The 23,958-nt window shown below is 42.1% G+C and overlaps 1 protein-coding gene across 1 annotated transcript in view; it reads left to right on the forward strand.

Annotated features, from left to right (window-relative positions):
- The window catches only part of AGBL4 (AGBL carboxypeptidase 4), a gene marked incomplete at its 3' end in the record, with an annotated part of 860,906 nt that overhangs the window by 454,717 nt on the left and 382,231 nt on the right, over positions 1 to 23,958 (forward strand). The window contains exon 6 of the mRNA XM_082053132.1: positions 2,475 to 2,514. Within this exon, the coding sequence (XP_081909258.1) occupies positions 2,475 to 2,514 (40 nt within the window). The remainder of the gene's footprint in view (positions 1 to 2,474; positions 2,515 to 23,958) is intronic.

Below are 23,958 nucleotides of genomic sequence, written 5' to 3' on the forward strand. Positions count from 1 at the left end.
GAGGAAGCTCGTCAAGGTCGGCTGAAGGTCGGAGCAGAGCAGTTTGTCCCTGCCGGGCAGCAACCACCCGCTCAGCCCTGAGCCTTTGGGTGGAGCTGACGCCGAGGACCTGGTGGCATTTCAGATCCCTCGCAGCAGTTAAAAAGATCAGTGCTGCTCCACTTGAAGGCAGAGAAATAACTTGAGCTTAAAGTTCAGCACATACACAAAGATTTCCTGGATCTGGAGTTAATTTGTTTTCTCCAAGGCCAGCTCGAAGGCAGTGGTCCAAACAAGAAAAAAGTTACAAACTGAACGTCTGACTTGTAATAAGTTCATTTTATTTCCCACTTTGTTTAGCCTAATCCTACATGCTTTTGTTTTCCTGCAGTATCAACTATTTAGGTTTTTCTTTAATGTTTGTTTTTACCCTAGTTAACAGACTCAAGTGAGGGCTGGCAGACAGTTGGGCTACGTGCCTTTCTGTTCCAAATCTCTACATTTTGCAGCCTTCTTTGATGCAGGATATTTATACTCCACCTTTTTTCCCAGTAGAGAAGCTTTCACAGAGTATAGGCTTTGGGTATATATTTTCTGCTTTAGCTGTTCATTAGATATACAGCATTTGGAGCTCCAGTTGTGCTGAGAAATGTAAGCAAAGCTTTTGGCCCAGTGGGTGCTAAGCCCTGGTATTTCATATCTTTGTACATATGAATCAAGATTAAGGCACAGGATCTATATAAAATTTAGCTCATTAGGAGATGTTTCGTCTTACGGCTCCCACTGGGGAGGTGGGTCCTTGGGTCCTGTGCTGTTTCCTCTGTTTTGTTGCCCCCCGGGGGACAGTGTTCCCAACTGGTTCTTGTGGGGGTGACACCAGGCAGCAGAAGGGGCTTCGGATGGCTTTCACCATTTCACCTGGAAAAAAGCTCGGCATAGTCTGGCTTTAGTGTTTTATAATAAAGCAAATGTGATCTAGCACAGTGCTAAGGTCATACTCAGAATGGCTTATCAGAGTAAAGAGAACAAGAGGTACCTATGGAAACAGATAGGAATGAATTTTCTTGCAAACATTATTTGTGTTGTACAAGAGTTAAGGTACTGAAGGCCAGGGAGGTTTCGGAGAACTTGTTTTAGCAGCCTTACACCCCTAAGCTTCCCAGCAGGCCACCTTCACTGTTTGGCACGTCGCTCAAGTATATTCAGTGGATGATCAACTGTGTCCACACACTTTAGCCAGTGAAGCTTTACTTACAGAGAAATGATGAGTTTGGAAAGGAGTTTCATCAGTCATAATTTCCAAGGAAGGGCGTTCATGGTAGGGAATACCAAGTCAATGTTTCCTCCTCAAGGACTTTCAACTGTCACCCAGGGAATGCAGTGAATGCAGTGATGAGAATTAGATTAGAAAAAAGATCAATAGGGCTGACAATAAATGAAAGTAACACAGACATTATTGAGCAAATTAGAAGAGAGAAATCAAACTGGACAGTATAATCTTCAGTGCCAGCTAGACACACTGATGTTGGGCAAAGTTAGGGAGAAGACAGTAAGTTGGAAAGTGCTATGAAGAAAAGGCAGTAGCGCTGTGGGATGGGGAAAGCCCTGCTGGTGGTGAAAAGCCCTCGGTCCACGGAAAGGTGGAAAAGGATTATGGTGGCCCAGGAGCACAGAGATCTCAGTGTCAGGCTACAGAGAGGTGATGGTGTGGAGATCACGTAGGACTGGAAGCTCAGACCTCAGGCACCCCCCACCATCACCAAGGCATTGGTGCAATAGCTTGTTGCAGGCAAAAAATGTTCTTAACCTTCTCACTGTACAGGTTGGTTTGGCCTGTGAAGATCTGCAGCACTTGCAGAAGCCACTCTTCTGTTTAAACTTGATTATTTGCCATAATAATTCCGCGTAATTTGCTATCTGTACGTATACGCAGTGATGATCAAATCTGGCAAGCTTTTAGGGTGAGGGATATCTGGTAGCAAAGAGATCTGTGGGCTGGCTGCACTGAGCATGAAAAGGAGCTTTCCTTTTATCAGTCTTGAGTTTGTCTAGATCCTCTTACGTGGCTTTGAAAGGTTCACCCGAAGGCAATATAATTGTGTTTGATCACATACAGGCTATGAGTCAGTGATTGATATGAATAAAGAACTTAGAGTTTCTTGTCTTGGTTCCTTGTCTTCTTCCCTGTGGAATCAGAAATCACTTTTATAAATATATGGGTCCATCTGTGCTTCTAGCTATCCATTTCAAGTATATGATCCAAAAAAGAAATAGTAACACTTTATAAGTGCAAATAAAAACTCATTCAAAGGGCTGAGCAGGGGGATTTTTTTTTCCTCCTCGTAAAGTACATGTGGATCCCATCCAAAAGAGTTACCGTGAGCCATGTAACTTGTAATTAATTCTGCTATAAATGTCAGAACACTTTGCAGGTCTAAGCTGACCCACTAAAATTAGTCGCCTTTTAACAATTCTTTTTGTAATTTGTTTTTCAGCAGAAACGGCGGCTTGACCTCCTGACGATAACCAGCCCCGGTGAGTGAGCTGTGCCGCACGCCGCGCTTCTCCTTTCCTAAAGAGATGCTTGTCTAAATGTGGGTTTTCCCCATCCCTGACATGCAAAATGAAAACCACTGTTCCCCAGAAAATCTTTCACATAATAACAAGTGACAGCTATATTGTGCTTGGCAAAGCCCCGGGCAGTTATCCGTTCACAGAGCTGCCTCTTCAGACCTTTACTCTATGAATTTGAGTGCTGATATTTCTTTAAGCCTCCTGGGGTTCCAGTTAGCGATATGTCTGCAGGGCAGATGCCCTGGAATGCACAACGTGTGCTCAAGTATCACAGAAATGCAAGTTTGACTTTCCTTGGTGGCAAACGTGAGCAGTTCGGGGAGCCCTCTGTGCGTGTGGTGGGACACAGGAGGTCCAGCCTTAGATCTGGACAACTCCAAAGTGGGTCAGAAAATGTTTGGGTAAAATGTAAATGCTCTAAATGATCTGCTTCGTGATGGCTTTTGTCATTCGCCTGTTGAGGAGTTAAAGCAAAACATGTTATACTGAGAAAGTATTTGGCTTTTTGGCATGGAGAGTTGTGAAGGTCTCAGCACGGTGGCCGAAATGAGGGTGGTTTGGAAAGTGCTCCTCTCTGATCTCAGCTCTTGAGGCTGGGTGGCTCCTCATTTATTGCTATTTCTCTGGCTCAGTTTCTTTCCATGAGGTGCTACAGCAGTTTGCTGCCCACCAGCTTCAGATGTACAACGTGCTTGAATGGTGCTACCTTTCGGTTAACTTTCGCTAATTTTTAGATGCGTGTACGTGTTAAGCTTTCAGTTTGGCTTTAACTGAGACTAATGAGTTCTGGCTTTAACTGGGAGTAATGTGTTAGCGAAATGAGCAGGTGTTATGGGAAGTGAACAAGATGTGACACACATTTGCTTGGATAACAATTTTGCATCAATAATTGTTCTGACACTCTAAATGTAGATATCATCTGTGACATGGCTTCTCCTTTGCTAACCTTGTTAAAATAATAAGAATTAAAACAAGGAGGAGGAACACTTTGTTGGGACAGATGTTTGAGGCTATTGGCAAACACATCACATTTTTGCATGTTCACTTTCATGCAGTTTGCAATTATGTTAATGTATGCTCAGGGCACTTGCTGATAAAAGTGACAATGCAGTGTGCTACAGCCATTGTCACTGTTCCGACTGTGACTTCAAGGACAAACATGGCACATTTCTCATTTTTCCTATCTTCAGCAGTCCGTATTTCTAGAGGAAAAAGAAAGATCTCTGAAGGTCTTAATGACAACAAACACTCAGATCCTGGATAAGGGCACCCACGTCCACAGACGTATTTTTAATAAGAGGAAAAGGGGGTTGGAGACCAGAATAACTTACTATGAGCCTCTTCTATAAAATGAATTTGTGATACTTTGCTCATAATTTCAGAAACAGCGTTCAGGGGAACAATGAAAGGGTTGAGTACGTTGAGTTTGTGCATAGATGTGATCACAGTAAGTACCTGTCACTTCGGATCTCTCAGTTCAATACAGCAGCCTACTAAACCAACACAGCAATTAGTCGCAAGGACCAAAATAGCTAAATACTAAACCAGCTTTCAGCAACTGTGTTGGTAGACATACTGCACTAAAAGAGCGGGGAAAAGCTTTCCATAATATGCATTTTTTTTTTCTGAAATACAGGTTTTACCCTTTGATATTTAGTCAGAAATCTATAATAATTGCCTCATAGGAAAATATATATATATATTTGTGCCATGATTATATATTTGAGTGCCAACAGTTTTGCTTTCAGTAAAAGCATTTTCAAACAAAGCCTAATGCTGGATCAGGCCAAACTTACCTAACAGCCTAAAGCTGAGATTTTTCAGAGAGGCCGACAGAGTTAGGCACTTAATTCCTAGTAGGATTGGAAAATGCCAACTTGTGGATTAAAGGGTCTAGTTTTGGCCCTACAAATACAAAAATAAAATAAATCACAGTCCTGAGTCTTTTATCTGTCTCCAGAGACTGCAACTTTTAAATATGCCATTTTTGAGTCCTAGCTGTAAGATCTGACACCAACAGTCTGCTTTGCAAAGTCGTGGTGTTGTTTGTGATGGCTGAGATCAGCCATAAGCACCATCACCCCTTCATTTACTGATTCAAATTAGGCAGTGGGCTATTTATTTGCAGCTGTTAATGTGTGGGGAATAGCTCCTGCTCTCCATCTTGCTTGTGGGGCAGCTCACTCCGCCTCATTTAGAGCATGAAAATCCAAAGCCTTATTGTTTAACTGTAAGAATAGACAAAGGACTTCAAAACCAAAGGTGACCTCTGTGATTTGCGCTGCTGTTGTGACAAAAATCAGCTCTTTTGTGTTCTTGTGAAATTCCTGAACCCGTTTTTGCATGTTTAGTCGAGAATCCCTTGGTGAGCCCTCACAGGTATTGCAACAGCTCTTCCCCGTGCGCCTCTAAAAACATTTCCAAAAATTGATCAGCCGGTTAATGGGATTAATCGCAAGGGAAAATAATGCCATTAATGTCAATAAGGAGCTGTTGAGACACAAGTGCCAAAACATTCGAAAGAGAGTCATTAATCTGTAATCTGGATTGAGGGCACTCTGGAAAAAATGAGAGAAAAACTAGATAAATAAATAAAAAGGAAGAAATGTGGGGAGTGAGAGCTGCGGCTCCAGCTACACATCTTCCATACAACATACAGAGCTGATCCGTTCCAGTGTCCTCAAGAAAACAGGTACGAAAGCTCCGCAATGCACCCCAAACTGGAGGGAGTCTTTGCTCTGCCGTGGGGCTCCAGAACCGGGCAGACACAAGTGATGCGCCAGCTGGGAACAAGCTGCACTGCTGGGAGCTGGAGGACGTTGGGTGACGTTTCTCAGTGCTCTTGCCACACTCCTTTCTCCTCGCCCCTTGACTTGTGAGTCACGATCAGGCTGTAGCACGCTGTACAGTTTGGGGTGCAGGAGCCAGAGCTGATGTGTGCAGAGGGGTGGGCAAAAGTTGTTAATAATTCATTAGTCGCTGGTGGGGAGTGGGACATAATGAGGTTTAAGTTTTGACAATTTAGATTTTCTTTAAACTTAGTTTTACCTCTGAATTTGATCCAAAACATTTCCTTAACGCCTCCTGTACTTGACTTTGAGTTTTAGGACAAAATCTTCAGCTGTTTTAATTTGGCTTTGCTGTGCAAAGGAGCTGAGGATCTGCACTTAGTTTCTACATGGTCGTGTTCTAGAAACACTTTGAACGTGCACATGCGATCACACCACATTTTGTGGTAACCACTCAATACTTGCAAATAAGATATCCCTGTTTCCATAGCTTTTCCATGGAGACAAAGCTTTGTGCATCTCCTGTGTTTGCAATAATAATGCAGCTTTCCAATTTCTCTCCTCGGTAAGGTAAGCTCATCTCCCACGGAAGTATTTTTTAATTATTGATACCATAAATGGAAGTGTGTTGGAAACTATTGGCTTTGAAAATAGCTAACATGTGATATTATCCAGGAACCATCAGGAACATTCCTTTGAAATTCTCTTTGATTCCGCCATCCTCAGGGCTTTATCCTTCTCTACCAGTCTCTCTACTGCCAATTTAAAATAACATTCTCTTGAAATCAGTGCTATGTCAGGAGAAATTCATCAGCGCCATAGGTGCGTGTTTCCCAGATGTATATAAACCCACTACATTTGGCAGCAGTAAATTGATTGCATTTAAAAAACCGGGGGTAGTTGAATATTCCGTGGTGCCCAGCTTGGCTGCAGCATGGAATATAAAGTATTTTAAGTTGCTTTCAGCTTTGTTTTAGGTGAAATAAAGTAAGAGCTGACTCCTTAATTCCTGCCTTTTGCTTTGCTCAGATTTTCTCTGACCACATTGGAGGTTTACGTGCAGGAACAGGGTAAAATATTCCTCCTCTTTCTGGGGTGGCCCTGAGATTTGATCAGAAATGTGAATGTCTTTGTGCTCCCCACAATATCAAAGCTCTTCGCTTTTAAACACGGAAAAAAAGTGTGATTTTAAAAGTATTTATCAGACTGATCTCAGTGGTGAAATATTCTCCCCCCTTTATTATCACCAGTTCTGCCTGCTCTAAAAATGTCTCAATTTCATTAATTCGTGATACATTTCTACACTGAATTCTTCTAAGGTGGCTTTAGTTTCCGCCATACATATTTTACAGCCTTAAATTATAGATATAGGACTGTTGCCTAGTTAATTTCCTCTGGTTAGGAAAATATATCTCTACTCTCCTGGCATTGCATAAATTAATATGTGGGATTTGCTATATTTTTAGCTGATTAAGTTTTGCATTTCTACACATTACTGCTTGTGAGACCTCAAGTAAAACTACGTAAAGGAAGGAGAAGTTTTATAGTGTGCTTGAAAGTTTCATTTAACTATAAATTCCACCATAAGCCCCCCTACAAGACTTTTCCATTACCTTCTTGGATAGTCTGGCTATCTTCTTCTTTCTAATTGAAGCATGAAAATAATATGAACTCAAAGTCATGAAGCTATGCGACAGGTATTAGTAAAAATGATATGGAGTAATAAAATGTGACAGAAAGTTGTTTGCTGCTCAAATTTCGGTACTATTTTTGCTAGTCCTTATTAATTAATACTATATTGGCTTGGGTCTAAGGATGTGTCAAGGGATAGCGTCTCTTTTTGAACAGCCTGACATAATTACTGTTCGTGTTCACTAGTGAAGTTTCACAAGCTATTTTATTTGGAAAGGTGGTGGGCAGAAGAAATTATTATCTTTCCAGTAACAATCAAGTCTTTTAATTCTCGGTGATGGGCAGGAGTGAAACTATTTCTCATATCACTAAGACAGTGGGCATTAATCCACCCATTTGCTCACAATACATAAAATAACTAAGGAAGACGGTACCTCATTGCTCAGCAAGACAGTAGAACACGAAAGGCTTTTGTTTGAGCTCGCAGTACCAGAATTTCTTTGCCATACAAATAAAATATACATGCCGAAGTGTCGGCTCAAAGTGAAATTCCAATGTTGTCAGTCTTAGCTGAATCCTGAAACTACAGGATGAAGTTTGTTCTGCACTTGATGAAACTTCAGCAAGGTGAACTACTAACAGAGAGAAAACAGACTCTGTTTTTTCATGCCATTAGGTTACATTCAGTTGTCCTGAGGCTAATTAGGAAATGTGAGTGTATCCAGTTCCTCATCTTCACTGCATCTGAAGAGCTGTAAGGATTTCCAGTTGCTGCGATAAGGAGAATACTGTTGCTTGTAATTAGCTATTCGTGCAGATCAGAACCTCCCTAATTCTTACTTAAACCTCTCTGTTTGCTGGAATAACGACCACAGAGACGCTGTGTACCCACTGGACAGTGCTGCCATCCCCGCCAAGCCTCGCCTAAGCCTTGTCCCAAGAGAATAAGCCCACCCTGACCTATCCTCACCCATCTCCCCAAACACCATCTATACCCATCTCAAATATCACACTTTTGAGATCTACTGAAATGACACTTTTTTATCCAATAATGAAACCAGATTTTTTTCTTTTCCATTTAGTTGCAAAATATTTAATTTTAGTAAGACTGTTTCATCCCCACCTCTGCATTTAAAACAAAATGACCTTTTTTTTGGATACATGTGGAATAAGTGATATTTGCAAAGTCAAAACAAGACTGCAGAGAGGATATTCTAAAGGCTAATCCATTACTTTTGAAGAAAAATATCAAGCTTTTCCACAATACCTTATTATTATTCTGGGTCACCATGATGTTTCCATGCACCTTGGCATGTCCCTTTAATTGGATCCTTACATAGGAAGGTCCGGCATAGTTGCATTGAAAGCTGACATTTCTAACTAACTGACCTTTTCAGGCCCAGTGCTACTCCTATAATGATTATCCTCTAGCATTGTTTGGACACAATACCACATACTTCACAGCACATAAAGAATATATTCTTTGAGAACTATTCAAAATGCCCAATCTCAACTTAGCAAAATGAGAAAATTGGGTGCAAACATTCATCAGAGTGTTATTGTGCAGGTATCGATTTGAATGCCCTTTCATTTCTCTGGGAAAAAGTGTTGTATTATAGAGCTCTAAATTAACTTCTGTTCTGTTTTTTTTTTCTCTTTTTTCCCTAGTAAGTATAAAAAGGTCAAATTCATTCATAAGGCTGAATAGATTTGCAGGATATAAGCAATAAGATAGCAATCAACCTTCGAATAACCTTTAAAGAGACAGTATCTTTTCTTATAAACAGTAATTGATCTGCTCATTAAGTCTCTGCATACTCTTTGGGCTCACCTAGGAGAAAATGTGTAGGAACCTGTGACAAAAGGATGTGGGCTAGAACAAAACAGGAATAAATCCTCAGGTGGAAATATAAATATTTGACAGGTTTCGCGGGGTGTAAAGTTGATGAAAGGGCTGACATTGTGATGTGAATTCCTTGACTTGACTGTTACAAGGCTGGAGTGAAAAAGACATAGAAAAGACCTCGAAGTATGAATTTGGTATTAGTGAGGATAACGATGACAGCGTGTTCAGACGTGCCCGAAACCTGAATACATCTTCACCTTCCCTTCTGAGTTTCGCGGCTGATGCGAGAGGGTGAACATCGCAGTTTGCCTTTGGTCAGCGTTCGTATAGGGGGTGCACATATAGAGGCACTTCTGCCGGGGAGCTGCTGCACATCACAACCGACTTAACCACCTGTGTCCGAGCTGCTCTTTCAAGAACAGCCAGAATGTCAAGTAACGGCTTTCTTTGCGCCACGAGCGCCTTTTTGGCCGTACGAGGGGCGGCTGACGGTCTCTGCCTGTGCAGAAAGGAAACCTGCACGTCCAGCCTCTTGCGGCGCCGGTTCCCGGCTGCAGCCCCTTGTCACCGCTGCCCGGTGCCGGTGTCCCTGCGGCTCCTCCGGTGTCACAGGGCTGCTGCATTTCTTCCCAGGGAGCGATATTTAGCCGGGGACTCGCTTGAAGAACAGGGATTCTGTGATTTAAGATACCAATCGGAAGATTAGTGTTCTGACCATGTCCATATTTCATTTCTGCATGTAAATCTGTGTTATGTTTTTAGTATTATTTTTATGAATTGCACATGCACTGAGGACTATCTGTGCATAATTGATTACAAGGGGTTGTCTTGGTTTTTATCTTTGATCAGGATTTCCAGAAGCAGCAAGTATCCCAGGTGACGAGGCTTTTCATGCTGTAAATGTTTGCACATAATGCGTTCTGTTTTACTTCTCGATGTGCAGAATGAGCATCTGGCTTATTTAGAGAGAGTGAAAATGAGCGATTCTTTGCACAGGTGCATTGTGTTCCTTCTCTTTTGGCATAAGCTTGAGAAAAACTTAAAATAATATTGGGTTTTTTTCTCCAAGAAAAAAAAGAGATGTTTTTAGTAGAACTGCATTTCATCTTTGAGAAACTGCCCACTACCATCCTTTTTGCCTTCTAGATTCCCGTGCCTCTTCGCTACCCCTTTTCTCCAGTGTCTGATGTAGCAGAAAATGGCAGAATGGTGATAATTATACAGCTACAGTGGATGGGGCTGAGGAAGAGGGGAGCTGGAACTGCACAAGGGACTCTTCCTTAGCTCATTTGTTTCTAAGAATTGCCAGTGGGCTCATTTTTTTGGTATGCAGAACATTTTCTATTCAAGCAGAAAGCCAAGGTCACTGGGAAACCCACAAGAAGAGATAACCCACAGCCTTTTTTATAATATTTTGAGCTTGTAACCAGAAGGCACGAAGGATTTTTTAGGAGAGATTTCAGTAGAAAGGTGTGATAGTTTTGTGAATTCAGACTGAAAATGCAGGATAACCCATGGTGGAAAAGTGACTTGTTCATCACGCAGCTCAGTGCAGTATTGGAGGGAGTTATCTGAGATGCTGCTAAATGAGATAGTGTGAGCACAGTTAGGCAGTAATATCACTGCAGTGTCCTTAAAACGCAGGTTAAAGGAAGGTGAAACACTGTGTTAACACCATGGTCTGGTTCTGGCGGTGCAGCTGGCCGTGGGATTTGTACGAGATGCTGCACCGGACTGCGCGGGTGCTGCGGCGCCAGGACCGTGCTGGCAGGGCGCTGAGGCACGCGAGGCCACATGAGATAAAGTCTATAATGGGGCCGGGGGAGGCCAACATAAGCCATAAAGTTGTATTTGCCGGGCCATACAACTCAAAATGAAAACAAGTTTGTTCGAAATAGCTAGGAGACAGCAGGGGATTATATTATCCTTGATATTTTTATTACATTACCTGCCCTTTTACACACCTGCGTCCATTGTCTTTATCATCTGGGGACTACTGGAAGGAAGAATTCTGTGTGCAGACCCTGATTTTCCTGCCATGACCCAGCAGCCTTGGAGCAGCGCTAAATCATGTTGTGCTGCAGCCACCCCCTGTGATAACCACCCGCTCGCTGCTCCTCCCGGGGACCGTGAGGGTGCAGGGCCACTGCTGATGCCAAAGGATTCTGCATCTGGTCACTGCAAATTTGCTTTGGGATCTGACCCAGAGCACTTAAGTTTCCTCTTCCTTGGACCAGACCCCTCACCACTGTCAAAGATTTGACAAACCTGACACCGAGAGCGACTTCACGCGCTGCGATCCTGAACTGAACCCCCTTGCTGCAGCAGGCGGGCTTCAGTTTTGTTATTCAAGCGCTAAAATAGCTTTCTATATACTAGAAAAATTCCCTCCTTGGTCTAGTTTGAGCAGCTGGGGCAGCTGCTTTGGGCTCTGGGCTGGCTCCCCATCCCTCTGCCCACCTGGCCAGGTGTCACCTCTGCCACAGCCTTGACTTTCACCCCGGCTCTGTGGACACTTGTGGCACCTCGACAAATGCCTCCCACAGCAGGAGCCACGGTGCCGCCTGCGTTTGTACCCAGCACAAAGAGACGTGCTATATAATAGCGCTGCCGCTAATAAATATCAACCGTATAGATGTCAGGTTGCCCAGAGAATGTATTCTACCCACAAACCAGGCGGCTCTGCTGCGGGGTTCAGGAATTAACTGCAGGAGTATCACTCTCTTAAGGCTTTGTGTTATAGTTCTGTTTTCTTCACCTTTAACCCCACAATGGATTATGACCATACTTTCTCTTATAACTAAATGCTCTTCTGTCCTTTGACAAAACAGATTTGTGTCTTTTCATAGCTTTCTGTAGAGGGCTAATAATACATGGGAAAGCTTTACTGCCCACAGGAGACTTTGCCTGGCCGTAATAATAAGAAATGCTGTTGAAAAGTCATGATCAATGTTAATTCAGTTATTTTTCATTCTCTCTTTTTGTAATGAAATCTTCTACTTTGTGCATTTTATCCAGTTGCTACCCCATGAATTGCTCGTTGGAGAGAGGGGTCATTGGTTATAAAAATGAATTCTTGTTGTTTGGCCTCATACAAAAATAACTGCAATATTTTGAAATGATGAATTTAAGGGAGAAAAATAGTGGAATCCTGGATGTACAAAAGATGTAAATATTGTTTTCCAGGTTTTATGGTTCCCTGATGCCTTCTCTAATTGCATAGCTAACCCTGAGTTTATTAAGTTATTTTCCAGAGTCAAACTCATTTGTAAACATGTCAGAATAAAATCTAAATTTAAAAAAACTAAAACCTTTGGATTAGAATTCTGGAGTGATAAACAAACTAATTTAGAATGTATTTGCATGTAATTTACATGTGCCAAAATAGGACTGCATGTGGTTTGTAAATACAGGTCTTGAATCTACTTCAAATTACAGAATAGCACTGAAGAAATTAATTGTAGCTTAAAAAAAAAGGTTAAAATAATAAAAAAGATGGCTTAAAATGGCCCATGTTTGAACGTGATTCAATGTGCAGAAACTGGAGAGGAGAGATAAGCAGGCGGAGAAAGCTGTAAATTCCAGCAGCAACATCTGTAGTAGTTAGAATACTGTGTTTTATTGCACTCCCTCACCTCCCCCCGTGGACATTACGATGGCGTGCAGGACATTTATTATTCACTTTCTGCAAGAGATGTTTTCCTAGCACAGCCTTAAAAATAAGGTCTGTTCCTTTCTTTCAACATTCAGACTTGTTCAAAGATAATGCCGTCAGCTTCCATTTGGAGCATCATGGCTAGTTTGGCCTCTACATTGGCACGAGATAACAATTTATCATTATCCTTTTGTACCAAAGGGTCAATCAGCAGGTAAATCCTCCATCTGGAGAAGACGCGTTGGTCACCGTCGCCTGCGCATCCTCCAGGCTGAGCAGAGAGCAGAGTTTAGAGCGGGAGGAGAAGGTCGTGCGGGACGGTGAGCGGCGCTGGTGACGGGATGTGTAGAACGGTGCTGAAAGGCAATGACCACACGGAGCTCGCAGGTCTTGTCAGGAGTGTCGCAGGGGCTCAGGGTGCGAGAATATTCATGTGCTGGTTATTTCTGCTGTCACACCTGCCAGGAGGAGGCTCTGACAGGATCCTCCATGGTTTTTTTCCATCTAAAATACTATATGTGAAGAGGCAGGGTGGAGCGGACCATCTATGCCTACTGCTTCCAAAATATCATCTATGCCTACTGCTTCCAAAATATGCAGGAGCATCATCTGTGGAGGTCTGAGATAGAAGGAGGGACATCAGCCACAACAGCAGCAGGTCTTGCTTTGACTACGCAGCTTCTCTTCCTTCTGTGAACGTTGGAATGAATTCTGGGCCTTGGGATGAAAGCAGCCATGGTTGTGAGGGAAGAGGGAATGCTCTTTGGGTAGAAAGGGATTGAGTAAATCCAGACGTAAGGGCTGAGTTTGGTAGTACTGAAATCCATCACTGGAGGTAATTCATGTTTTCAGGAATGTCCTTTTCTATATTCATACCTGGAGTTTAAAAAGGGCAGCAAAGGGGGCTGCAATATCGGATTTAACAGGGTCTGTAGAGCTCGTCAGTGTCGAATCTCACTTGTTTTCAGACTTTGCCAAGATTAAGTAGAGATGTAAGTGTCCCAGCTCCAAACCCTGGGATGTTTTTCTACACTGGCTTAGTTTCATACATTTTCTTTCCTTTTTAGGCAAGGGGGAGAAAAAAATAGGAATGGAGGGGGAAAAACAAACTTCTTGGGGTAGGAGGCAGAGCTTTGTTGTGTATTTGCTACTCCGTATTGTGCTTGAGTACCATGGAAGAATATTCACTATCGAGGAGGATCCGACGTCAGGAACCTTTCTATAATTTTTTTCCAGGTCATAATACTTCTAATTCAATATGCAGATAAATGTCTCTAAATATTTTCTTGTACTTCTTATCTCTTCAACGCTAGAAGAAATTAATTGTAGCTTAAAAAAAAAAAAAAAAGGTTTTATTTCCCATTTGGCTCTGAGCCGTTTTGTATATCTGCTTTAAATGTTAATTATTAATTAGGACATAATCTATTTAAGTCTCTTTAGCTGTCCATTTCTTCCAAAGAAGGCAGGTGGATGAAACAAGAAAGATGCATCATTATATAGATGATAAATTAGCCTCTTATCCCAGGCGCAGACCGTGTCTCAGCGCTGAAGTTGAGATGCGCCAGGGGCTGGCGCGGAGGAGCCGCCCGGCTTGTGTCCGCTTGCTGTTTGATCCACAGCATGGGCCGACTAAGATGGCTTTTGTCATTACACCATTGGTAGCAGTGGAGCTTCATCCCCATCATTTCCATCCTACCAGAGTTCTTGTTGCTGGCGAATGGTCTTAGCGGGAGGTTGGTGGTAGGTTGAGTGTTCTTAAGTTGTGTTTGAGCATGAGGAGTCAGAGAAGCAACAACATAAGATATTAAAAACAACCCAAAAATCCAATGTGTAATAAAAAGCTTTTGCACGTATCCCAAGTGAAGCAGATCCCTGCGTGAAGGTCAGCGAAGCGGCAGCACTAGTTATGTCCTGCAAAATCTGTTGATTGCATTTGCTGTATTGATGGGAGTGGGGAGAGGTGTGGATCTTTATACAAACGTATGGTTTCTTGACAGCAAATATGTCATGGCCACCTTTATCAACTGAGTCCCGAAGACGAAATGTGAGGCTGGCAATTGGCATCAATGACCCGCTGTGGAAACAGGAGTTTGTTTCATTCATTTTAATCATATTTTTGTTCAAATATTTACACATTTTATCTCTTATTTATTGAAAACCTTATTTTTACTTCATTTTCAACAGCAAGGGACACACTTTGGATTAAATTTTTGTTTATTTGTGTATTCAGCTCTTTTTTATTTTCCAAGTTTAATGCAAAAAAGAGCCCTTGTTTATATGAACAGTATCCATATGGACTTATCTATATGAACATTTGAAAAGCTGGGCATTAGATTGCAGAGTCCATCAGCCTGGCTTCAGACCTTCCCTAGCAAACAGTCACTGCTCCCAGGATTATATTTCATTATATACAAGCTAAAATTTCCTTAAGATAAACGGGCGCACTGCCCCAAATTCCTGTGCAATAGTATTGACCGAGCTTTTGCCCTCAGGAGTGACATCTTAGAGTCATTGTAAGGGTCTGCTCAGAGCACAAAACCAGCCAAAAATGCAAACAGGTATTTGAGAGTAGCAGAAAGAGTAGAGAACAAATGAGATGTAGCGATACACAGCTACACAGGTGGTAGAGCCGGAAGAAGTACCATGAAAGACAATGACGATGATCAATAAAATGGCTTCCATCTGAAAAGAAATCCAGTAGAAATGTGATTTTTTTTGCTGTAGGATGTGCCACGAGTGTAAATGGACCTTGAACTGGGTTTCTAAAGTCAATGGGAGTTTTTCCATAGTTAAAAAATGCTGCAGCCACAGCTGCATTACTGTATTTTGAACCACATGATGATGGGTAAATACAGCAATAATACAAGTTACTACTGGCCCAGGGATCATAACGAGTTTATATTCATTAAGGATAAAGAGCAAACAATTGCAACCTGTACTGTGGTTTGCCTGAGAAGGATTCAATTCCCAAAGCTGTAAAAATTCCTTAGCAAATATTTGAACAGAAAATGTGGCTCTTTCTTCTTTATTTTTCTTTAAAGAAATTGTATTAATTGTGTATCTCCAAAGCCACATCCCTTGACATGAAGGAAAACTTTAGCTAAAGGTCTGTTCAGGTTCAGTGATATAATTAAGAGAGCTTTAAAAAGTAAAATTCAAATATTTAGCCTTAATGAGAATAGGGGACATAAATAGCTATTGGGTACAAAAAGACATGAAGGAAAAATCCTTGCAGGCAAAACTAAAAGTTCTATTCTTAGTATATTTGCTAGGATGTCTTTTATTCTAAACAGTTTAAAACTCTACAGGTTTTAGTTCGGAACGATAATGCAGAAAAGGCAGATGTGCTCAGTAAGAGTTTCTTTTGGTTTCTGTCACCTTGGGATAACATGCTTTCAAATCTGGCGCTATAATAACCGGAAAAGATGTCGGTTTAGTCTCTGTTAGGGATAAACGCCCTTAAATCAGCAGCTGAGCAGACACTTCTGGTCTGGGAGTCCTAGAGGAGCCAGGATCACCTCGGGCCCAAGGCCACTGTACATCAATGTATCTTTGAACATGGGGGATGCCGTTTTATCGGGCAAATACTCAAAAAGGCAACTTGTGTGCCTCAGGTTGGGACAGACTGGTGTTTTGACAACAACCCCAGGAAACTAATTAAAAGACTGATGGAGGTTTAGGGAGCAAAAGTGAAACACCAATGGAAGGCAGTCGACATTTCATGAGAAAGAGGATTTGCCAAACAATTCATCTCAGCCTTTGAGTATGTTATAAATTTAGTTGATAAAGTTCGTTGTGTAATCTTTTTAAGGGGTTTGATTTAGTACCTTACAGGTTTTTAAAAATATAGGATGTATTAAATAGGTTAAAGATCAGTCAACTGACACACCTCACAAATCACTCATCTTGGAGGAATCTTGCTTGAATAGGGCTCTTTTTAATGGCTTTCTTTTCACGGTAGTGGGCCCAATGCTGTTTCTAATGATGATTTGTCGATGATGAAAACATCACTGTTGAGTGGTAAGGAGAGATGTAGGGAGGAGAGGTTGGTCATACCGTGCAACCTGGATCTCTTGATGGGCTGGATCCATTCACACAATACAGATATCAATATAGCGAAAAAACAGATTTCTGCTTCTTAAAGGCAGGAATGCAGCGGAAGCCTGCTTAACGGAGCAGGATCGACAGAGAATTTGGGACTCTGTCAAGAAATTCAAGTGGATGTAGCCTCAAATGTATACAGGGACATAGAATGGATCAGAACCTCAAAAAATATTATCTCAAAAAATAATATCTCAAAATATTTCATACCCGAATACGTGCTACTGTGGCATCCACCTTAGAAAGACAAGGCATTGAAGTACTGGAGAGTTGAGAAAAAGTTTTAAAATGTAAGACTTTAAACTCTTTTTAGCTCATCAAAAGTGAGACAGGAAGGCGACACGATAAGCATGTGGAGGTCGGCTGAACCTACTGCCAGCACGTGTGTGTTTGATTTATAACCCAGTCTACTGATCTAAATTATTTTTTGCTATACATGGTTTACCTTTTGTATAGGAGTCTTTCCTGCATGAGCATGTTCAAGTCATAAATGAGAAACGTTCAAGTGTATAAATGAGAGAGCTGTACTCGAAGGCTTTCATGGAAGTTGCATACCTGTGTGTGCACAAAACAAGAGGTCCATTTATAGGCAAGAACATATTTGCAGCAAAGAACTGTGAAAAGATATTTTGCCTGTGTCTCGCAATCAGGACCAGAATCCCATGGCAACAGATAAAGGTCATTTTTACAGCATGATATGGACTTTAAAGTGCAGTATTTACAATAATACTAATTACACTGGGTGGTGCATGAGCTGGATTGGTGTTCTCCAAGGCTGGCTGAAGTGATATGAACTAGCTTGCTATGAAGGGGTGGAATCATAGCTTGCCTGAGTTTAGATTCAAGTAGGTAAATAATTTACAGCTTTGTTTTGCTCTGTATCTCTACCTGATGCTCAGACGCCATCGAAACTGGCGGAGGATCAGAGACAGATTTCTGGGAAGATCTGCCCTTTGGTCAAAGAAAATAAGCGTAGCTGAATGCTACCTGGGGATGATCAAAGTGAAGAGTTATTGTACTAATAGAGAGCAGTGTGGTTAGAAAAGCTACCAAAGAGAAGTGATAACAGTCACAATTTAATGTAACATGTGAAATTTTACTGTATTTTTTCCTTTTAGGTGACCAATTACACCATGTAAACTAGTAAAAATATGTCATGCTGTGTTAAGCAAGAAAGACATAAACAAGAGAGCAACATGGGAGTAAAGTATAATTTGTCTGCTGAACTACCATGAGGTTAATAGCAGCATATGGTCAAAAGAGAAGATGCATACAAAAGCAGAAATGGCTAGATAGGCATAGCATTGAGCAGCCTACCAAAAATGACATTTCTCCTGCACTGCCGGCCTCTTCCACTTCAAAGTGTCCAATGCAATGAGCTACGGTTGGAAATCTTGGGGCTGCATTGCAATGTCCCAGGAAATGAAAAGCTTCGGAAAGCATGCAGAATAGGGAGCAAACAGAGCGGGCGTGCTCCTGAAACAAACCCATATTACTGCTATTGCAGACGTGGAACTCTGGCAGCACCTCACAAAAGTTACAGATCAAACTGGAAGTGGGGAACTCGCATCGCTAAGCTAATAATGTGGAAGAAAAATAGCTGGCGTGAAGTTGAACGTTACTTCACAGCTTTACAAGACCTTTTTATTTGGGTGGTTGGAAGTTTGTGTTTGCCCTTAACAAGGTAAAATAATGTAATTCCTTTCTATTGTTTGGAGCTGAGTGAGTGCCTGCAGGCTTGCTTGATGAGAAAAGTGACATCCTGAGGAAATGTACAGCAAATTGCAAGCAAAATCCTTATTAGTAGTGGCAGTTACCTCCTGGAGTAGCATTGATGTGGAATCCCTGTAAGGATAGTGCTCTCCGCGCTCAACCAGCCTGACAAATAAGAGCATTTGTTAGGAGTTCATATTCAAGTTGTGGTGGTGGTAATAGAATTTCACTTTCAGATTCACAACAATTAAAGCAAGGCACCGAATGTCGCTGTGCCCGAGAGATTAGGTTTTAAAGTTACACATACAGTCCTTTTTTATTGCAAATGCAATTTAAAAAAAGCTGCTGCTTCTGCTCATCCTTAGAGTGGTTATGAAGAGCGAGCAGGAGTCAAAGATTTGGGATGTCCCCAAAGAGCGGCAGCGTTCACTGTGTGATCCGTGTCTCGTCTCAGCTCAGGAACCCAGAAGAACATTTGTATCCATCCTCTCCAGAGTGGGACAGGGAGGACATGGGGACGCTCTGGATTATTTGAGCACAGCAATGGGAAGCAGCACACACGTTATTTTGGAAACTGTTTTGCTAACAAAACCAACCAAACAAAACCAAGTTAGCAGTATAATAACAGACTTGACAGGAACCAAAACAATCCGCAGTGTTTGTTTTGTTTCCCATCAGCCTTATGTCAGCGCAACAAGAAGTGAAAAGTACCAGAATGTTCATTTCTCCTTGTCCCATACAACTAAAGTATCTGAAAACATTTACTCTGAGCATGCAAAGAGGCTCCAGAGTGGAGACAATTGAGAGAAATACTCAGATCTAATCTCAACTCGTGTTGCTCAAGGTATGTTTAGCTTAACTGACTGTATGAACTGATGGAAGAGGGATGTTGGAGCGGAACGGTTGGTGCTGAAGACATCACGCCTAGTTCTGAGGTTTTATGTTGGACCAGCCCTAGGGTGCTCCCATGACTTGACTTCAGACCTTAAAATGCTTAGGATGTCATATGGAGGAAGTAAATGTCTCGTTAAATTACTAGTTGTCAAGCATATTTCCCCCCAATTCATTTTTAACTCGGCATCACCAAAATGCTCTCAAATAGAATTGGTTTGGGTATTGTTTAATTTAGTCAGAGAAAAATCACTGTTAACAAAGTAAAATAACAGCTGTTGTTGTAATGCATCATGTGGAAAGGCAAGCATCTCAGTATTTGCTATTTTATGTTTTGAACAATATTTAGTAGCTATTATCACTTTCAGTGGAAGGTTGGAGTTCTCACTTGATAAACAAAATGGGCTTGATCTTCACTCATGAAACCATTCAGAAATGCTATTAATACATCTGTTAATTAAATATGTGCTCACGTCCCGAATTTGTCCATGTTAGAAGTATATTTTACCATTTTAAAAGGATCAGTAATACTCAGAAAGGACCAATGATACCAGAATTACAAGCTCACTAGCCTTAGAGTGCACATATTGCTCCCCTGCAGCTTGGCTGCCAGCCTTGGAAGTTGCGTGCAGCATTTAAGGCTTCAACCTGCCATGAGATACATTGGGTGTAGAAGTAAGTAATCTGCAGCGTCTGCTTACGTTGCATCTCGTGTACAGTAACAGCCTGTTGTGGGTGGGTTCTTGAGCATGTAGAAGCAATCTTCTCCTAAAACTGGAAAAATAAGATTCTAAGTCTTTTTTCGGTTTTCTGATTTTAATTAATATTGGACTTATATATGCCGTAGCCCAGAAGGAAAACCACGAGCTATTGCCACATTTCATGCATCAGGGCTTGGTACACGTGGTGTCCCAGGACACTGTGGCTCTCTGTCGCCAAATGCATTTCCTTCTCGGGAAACGACGGCCATCGATTGGTGCTGGAGAGGAGGCAGCTGGACACCAGTCCGCTCCTCTAATGACCATGCTTTGGTTTTGAGGTGCTGGAGAGGAGGCAGCGGGTTAGCTGGACACCAGTCCGCTCCTCTAATGACCATGCTTTGGTTTCGAGGTGCTGGAGAGGAGGCAGCGGGTTAGCTGGACACCACTCTGTTCCTCTAATGACCACGCTTTGGTTTCGAGGTGCTGGAGAGGAGGCAGCGGGTTGCTGCTCGCCACTCCGTTCCTCTAATGACCATGCTTTGGTTTTGAGGAACTCTCAGTAATCGATTGATCTCACTTCAAGAAGTATTTGATAAGTATCATTGATAGTATCTTTTATGTATCTTTTGAGGTTTTCTACATGAATTATTTTAGATGTTTTCCTTTTATGAAGCTCTTTTTTCTCTTCTTCCCTTGAAATTCAATGACTTCTTCCCAGACATTACAAAGGTATTTTTTAATTTGCCCGCAGTGGGGGAAACAGTCAAAAATTTGGTCAGGGAGTGCACTGAATGCAGTGAAAACATTTTTTATTCTTAATGCTGTGTTATTCATCTCTTTAGTTTTGATTCTTTAAATGGTCCGTAAGGAGGGAACCTATTTGATAGAAGTCTGAAGCAAAGCCAAGTGAGAGACTGGTTTACTACTATGTTTAGCAGGTTTCTTTGTATGACTTCTCACTTGGTAGCAGTCATTTCCCAGGCAGTATAAACATCGTCCACCTTCTGGGGTTACTCTTTGTTTCTACAAGGGCTCTAGTCTTTTCCACACCAGGTATCAGCTTTAAGAGCGTGAAGACCTTATTCAATGACACACCAAAGTCATTACCTTCTGAACAAGCTGGTACATTGAAAGTGTCTGAGAACGTTTCTTCAGTTCCATCACAGCATTGGTCTTTTCTTCTCAGTGGCAGACTTGACAAATTTGACAGGGTAACCTAACACTTCCAGAACTGTGTTAGAAGAAAAATGCTCCTGTGCATAAGAAGTAGAAATAATGTTACATAAACAGTATTTCATATCCATAAGCCTTTTGGGGTCTGGGTTATTTTATGAATTTTAATTGGGAGTATGCTGATTGCTGACAAACAATGCTAGCTTTGTAATGTCTTTTCTAGGGTCTGTTTGTAAATTGTGCCTTCTATTTCTTTCCCTATTTGTGAATGAATTTGCAGAGAGCCAGGTAGAGCAGACATCTCCAGCAGTGTTGTGTGTTTGTGGCCAGCACAGAAGCGACGGGTCCCCGGCAGGCCAAGCCGTGTCCTCGTGCCTCAGCTCTTCTCCTGGAGGAGAAAAGCTGGAGCAGGAACAGGGCGATGCGGCCTTTGTGCCCATCCAGCGCCGGGGCTGCCAGCAAGGGTTTGAACTCGTGTCGGTTGTCACAGCCAGCAATGGGACTGGTGCCACAATGCGTCCGCTAAACGAGTCTGCCAGCAACCAGCCCACAGATGGACACGACCTTCACACACCCCCAATGTGGGCTGGGGCCTAATGGCAGACCTAAAGTTTAAACTTATCTAATTTATTATCTTTCCCCGTGGCCGCTGCTCTCCTCCCGTACTCCTTTGGTTTAAAAGCAATACTAGAAGCCTGTAGTTCCAATGTTTCACTTTTTCCATGTGAGTTCTCTCGCTCCCTGTGGTAGGCTGCTCGGTAATACTTCGATATTGATGAGGATATTTTCTCAAAGGCATCTGAGGCTTCTGCTTTTCGGGGATCAAAGGAAGGAATAATCTGGATTTTTGCAAATGGATACATGGCAACATTGATGTTGTGTCTTCAGTGAATTGCAGAGTTAATGTGCTTCATCTGCTCCAGAGGCTATTCTAATACTAATGTGCTTTTACGCCTTAAAAAAGTCCATGACCTAAATACAAATAGGAAATCCAGCATGACTTTAGTTGTTGAGAGATGCAAGTTTTGCTGGCCTACCCTTGTTGTTCATGTCCTAGTTTAGCTTCACACTTGTCCTTTTTTTGTTTTACTGTTTTCTGCAATCTCTGGCATTATCATTCCAATCCGCTGATTCTTTGGCTCTGGGATCACCAGACAGCAAGGTCTCATTTGTACTCCTCTCCACCTGTCTGAACGGCAATCGGAGACCCCAGCTGCCGAGCTCTGCAATACTTTGCAATGCCCAGTCGAGGACTGTGGTTGGCACCAATGCAGGTTTCGTTTAGTCACGCTGGCAGCGTTCACACTACCACTGGGCTCGCTATAGGTGTGGACACAAGTGTTTTGGTCACTTATTCTTTTTACATAGTCTAAAAACATATAAAAAATTTGCCCAGGCAAGTTGTTCCTCCATCCAAATGTACTTTATTACGCAGGCATGCCATTTGAAGGTGGAGGCACGCATTTGCGCTCTTCTCTTGGCACCGCGTCCTTGTGCTGGCGGAGATGTTTGTGCTGCCCTTGGCATTGCTCCTCTATGTTCTTCCCTTTCACTCTTGGGGTGGCTTTGGCAGCGGCTCTGGCCAGATGCAGCGCGCTCTCCTCTTTCCAGCGGAGGCATGTGAGGTCTTTGTGAAAAGCTTTCTGGCAGACACTGCACTTTGCCTGGCTCTGCTTTGCGTCCCCAAGACGTGCTCTTCATCCTATTGACGTGCTACCTTCCGACCCACAAACAAGCCAATTCAGTCGCCTGAGGTGGGTGTTGGGACGGAAAGCAGCTTACCTAACGCACACCAAAAGCCCCGTTAGTGCCTTTGTCTGCTCCATTTCTGATGTATAAACAGTTACTTTGACATTTAATGGGTTTGTCATCTTGTATCTTGGAAGCCCAGCAATACCATACATCCCCTTAGAATAAGCAGAAAGATTAATAATGCCTGCTTGCAAGTACAGATTTCCTGATTTTTAATAAGTAGCGAGCTCAAATTTTCCCCTGATAAAGACATTTTAATAGTCTCTCTCTCCTCGAATGGTCTGCTTGTTTTCATTAAAAGTGACGGAACTTCTTATTTTGCAGGCTACTACCCTTTGTCTAATCGCTTGGCATTGTTGAACAGGTTGAAGTTACTGTAAGCATGCACATTCCAGGCAAATTGGAAGGAAAGAAAGGAAAAAAGAGACACAGTTTTCCTTAATCTGTCAAAATAGTCAGGACAAGTTCAAGCAGGAATGTTATTACTGACCTCTGCCAAGCCAGCACTGTCCTGGAGCATTTGTGCTGGTAACAAGCAATGTGCTTCAGTCATTCCTCTGCAAAGTTTATTATGGTAAGTGTTCCTTTTGTTAACAAATAATAAAGCTCTGCCTTTGGAGGATTTTAACCAAGTTAATGAATATGCTAGCCCAACATTTTACTTTAGGATATTTTAGTTAAATAACCAGGACTCTACCTGTAGGACACAATAGTTAAATCTTATGTTCCCACTAGAACTCAGGACTTAAAATATTCATATACAGAGCCACACAGTAGTGGCAAAGGTGATAAAAGTGGCCAGCAGGTCCCTGTGGGGAGAGCATTTGGAAAAGTGGGGAATGTTCTGCGAACCTGATGGTTGTTTTTCTTTTGAGCGTGAGAAAGACTTGATGTCTGTTCTTTTCAGTTTGTAGAATGACTTGCTGTTTTGACACTTGGGATTTGGGTTGTTGGAAATCTTTTCATGTTAAATTTGCTTATTCACAAATGCTAATGGTGGTAATATTAGCAGTATACTTTGTAACTTGTCACTTTATGATCTCAGCCTCTATGTAAGAACCAGGGTTTTTTCATCTCTTATGATTAACAGGCAGAAATACATGGCTGGTAGTATCTGATTCAGCACCAGGCTCAGGAATAGGCTGGGGAGTC

Source organism: Streptopelia decaocto (assembly GCF_964273445.1).
Source record: "Streptopelia decaocto genome assembly, chromosome: 5".
Classification (NCBI taxonomy): Eukaryota; Metazoa; Chordata; class Aves; order Columbiformes; family Columbidae; genus Streptopelia; species Streptopelia decaocto.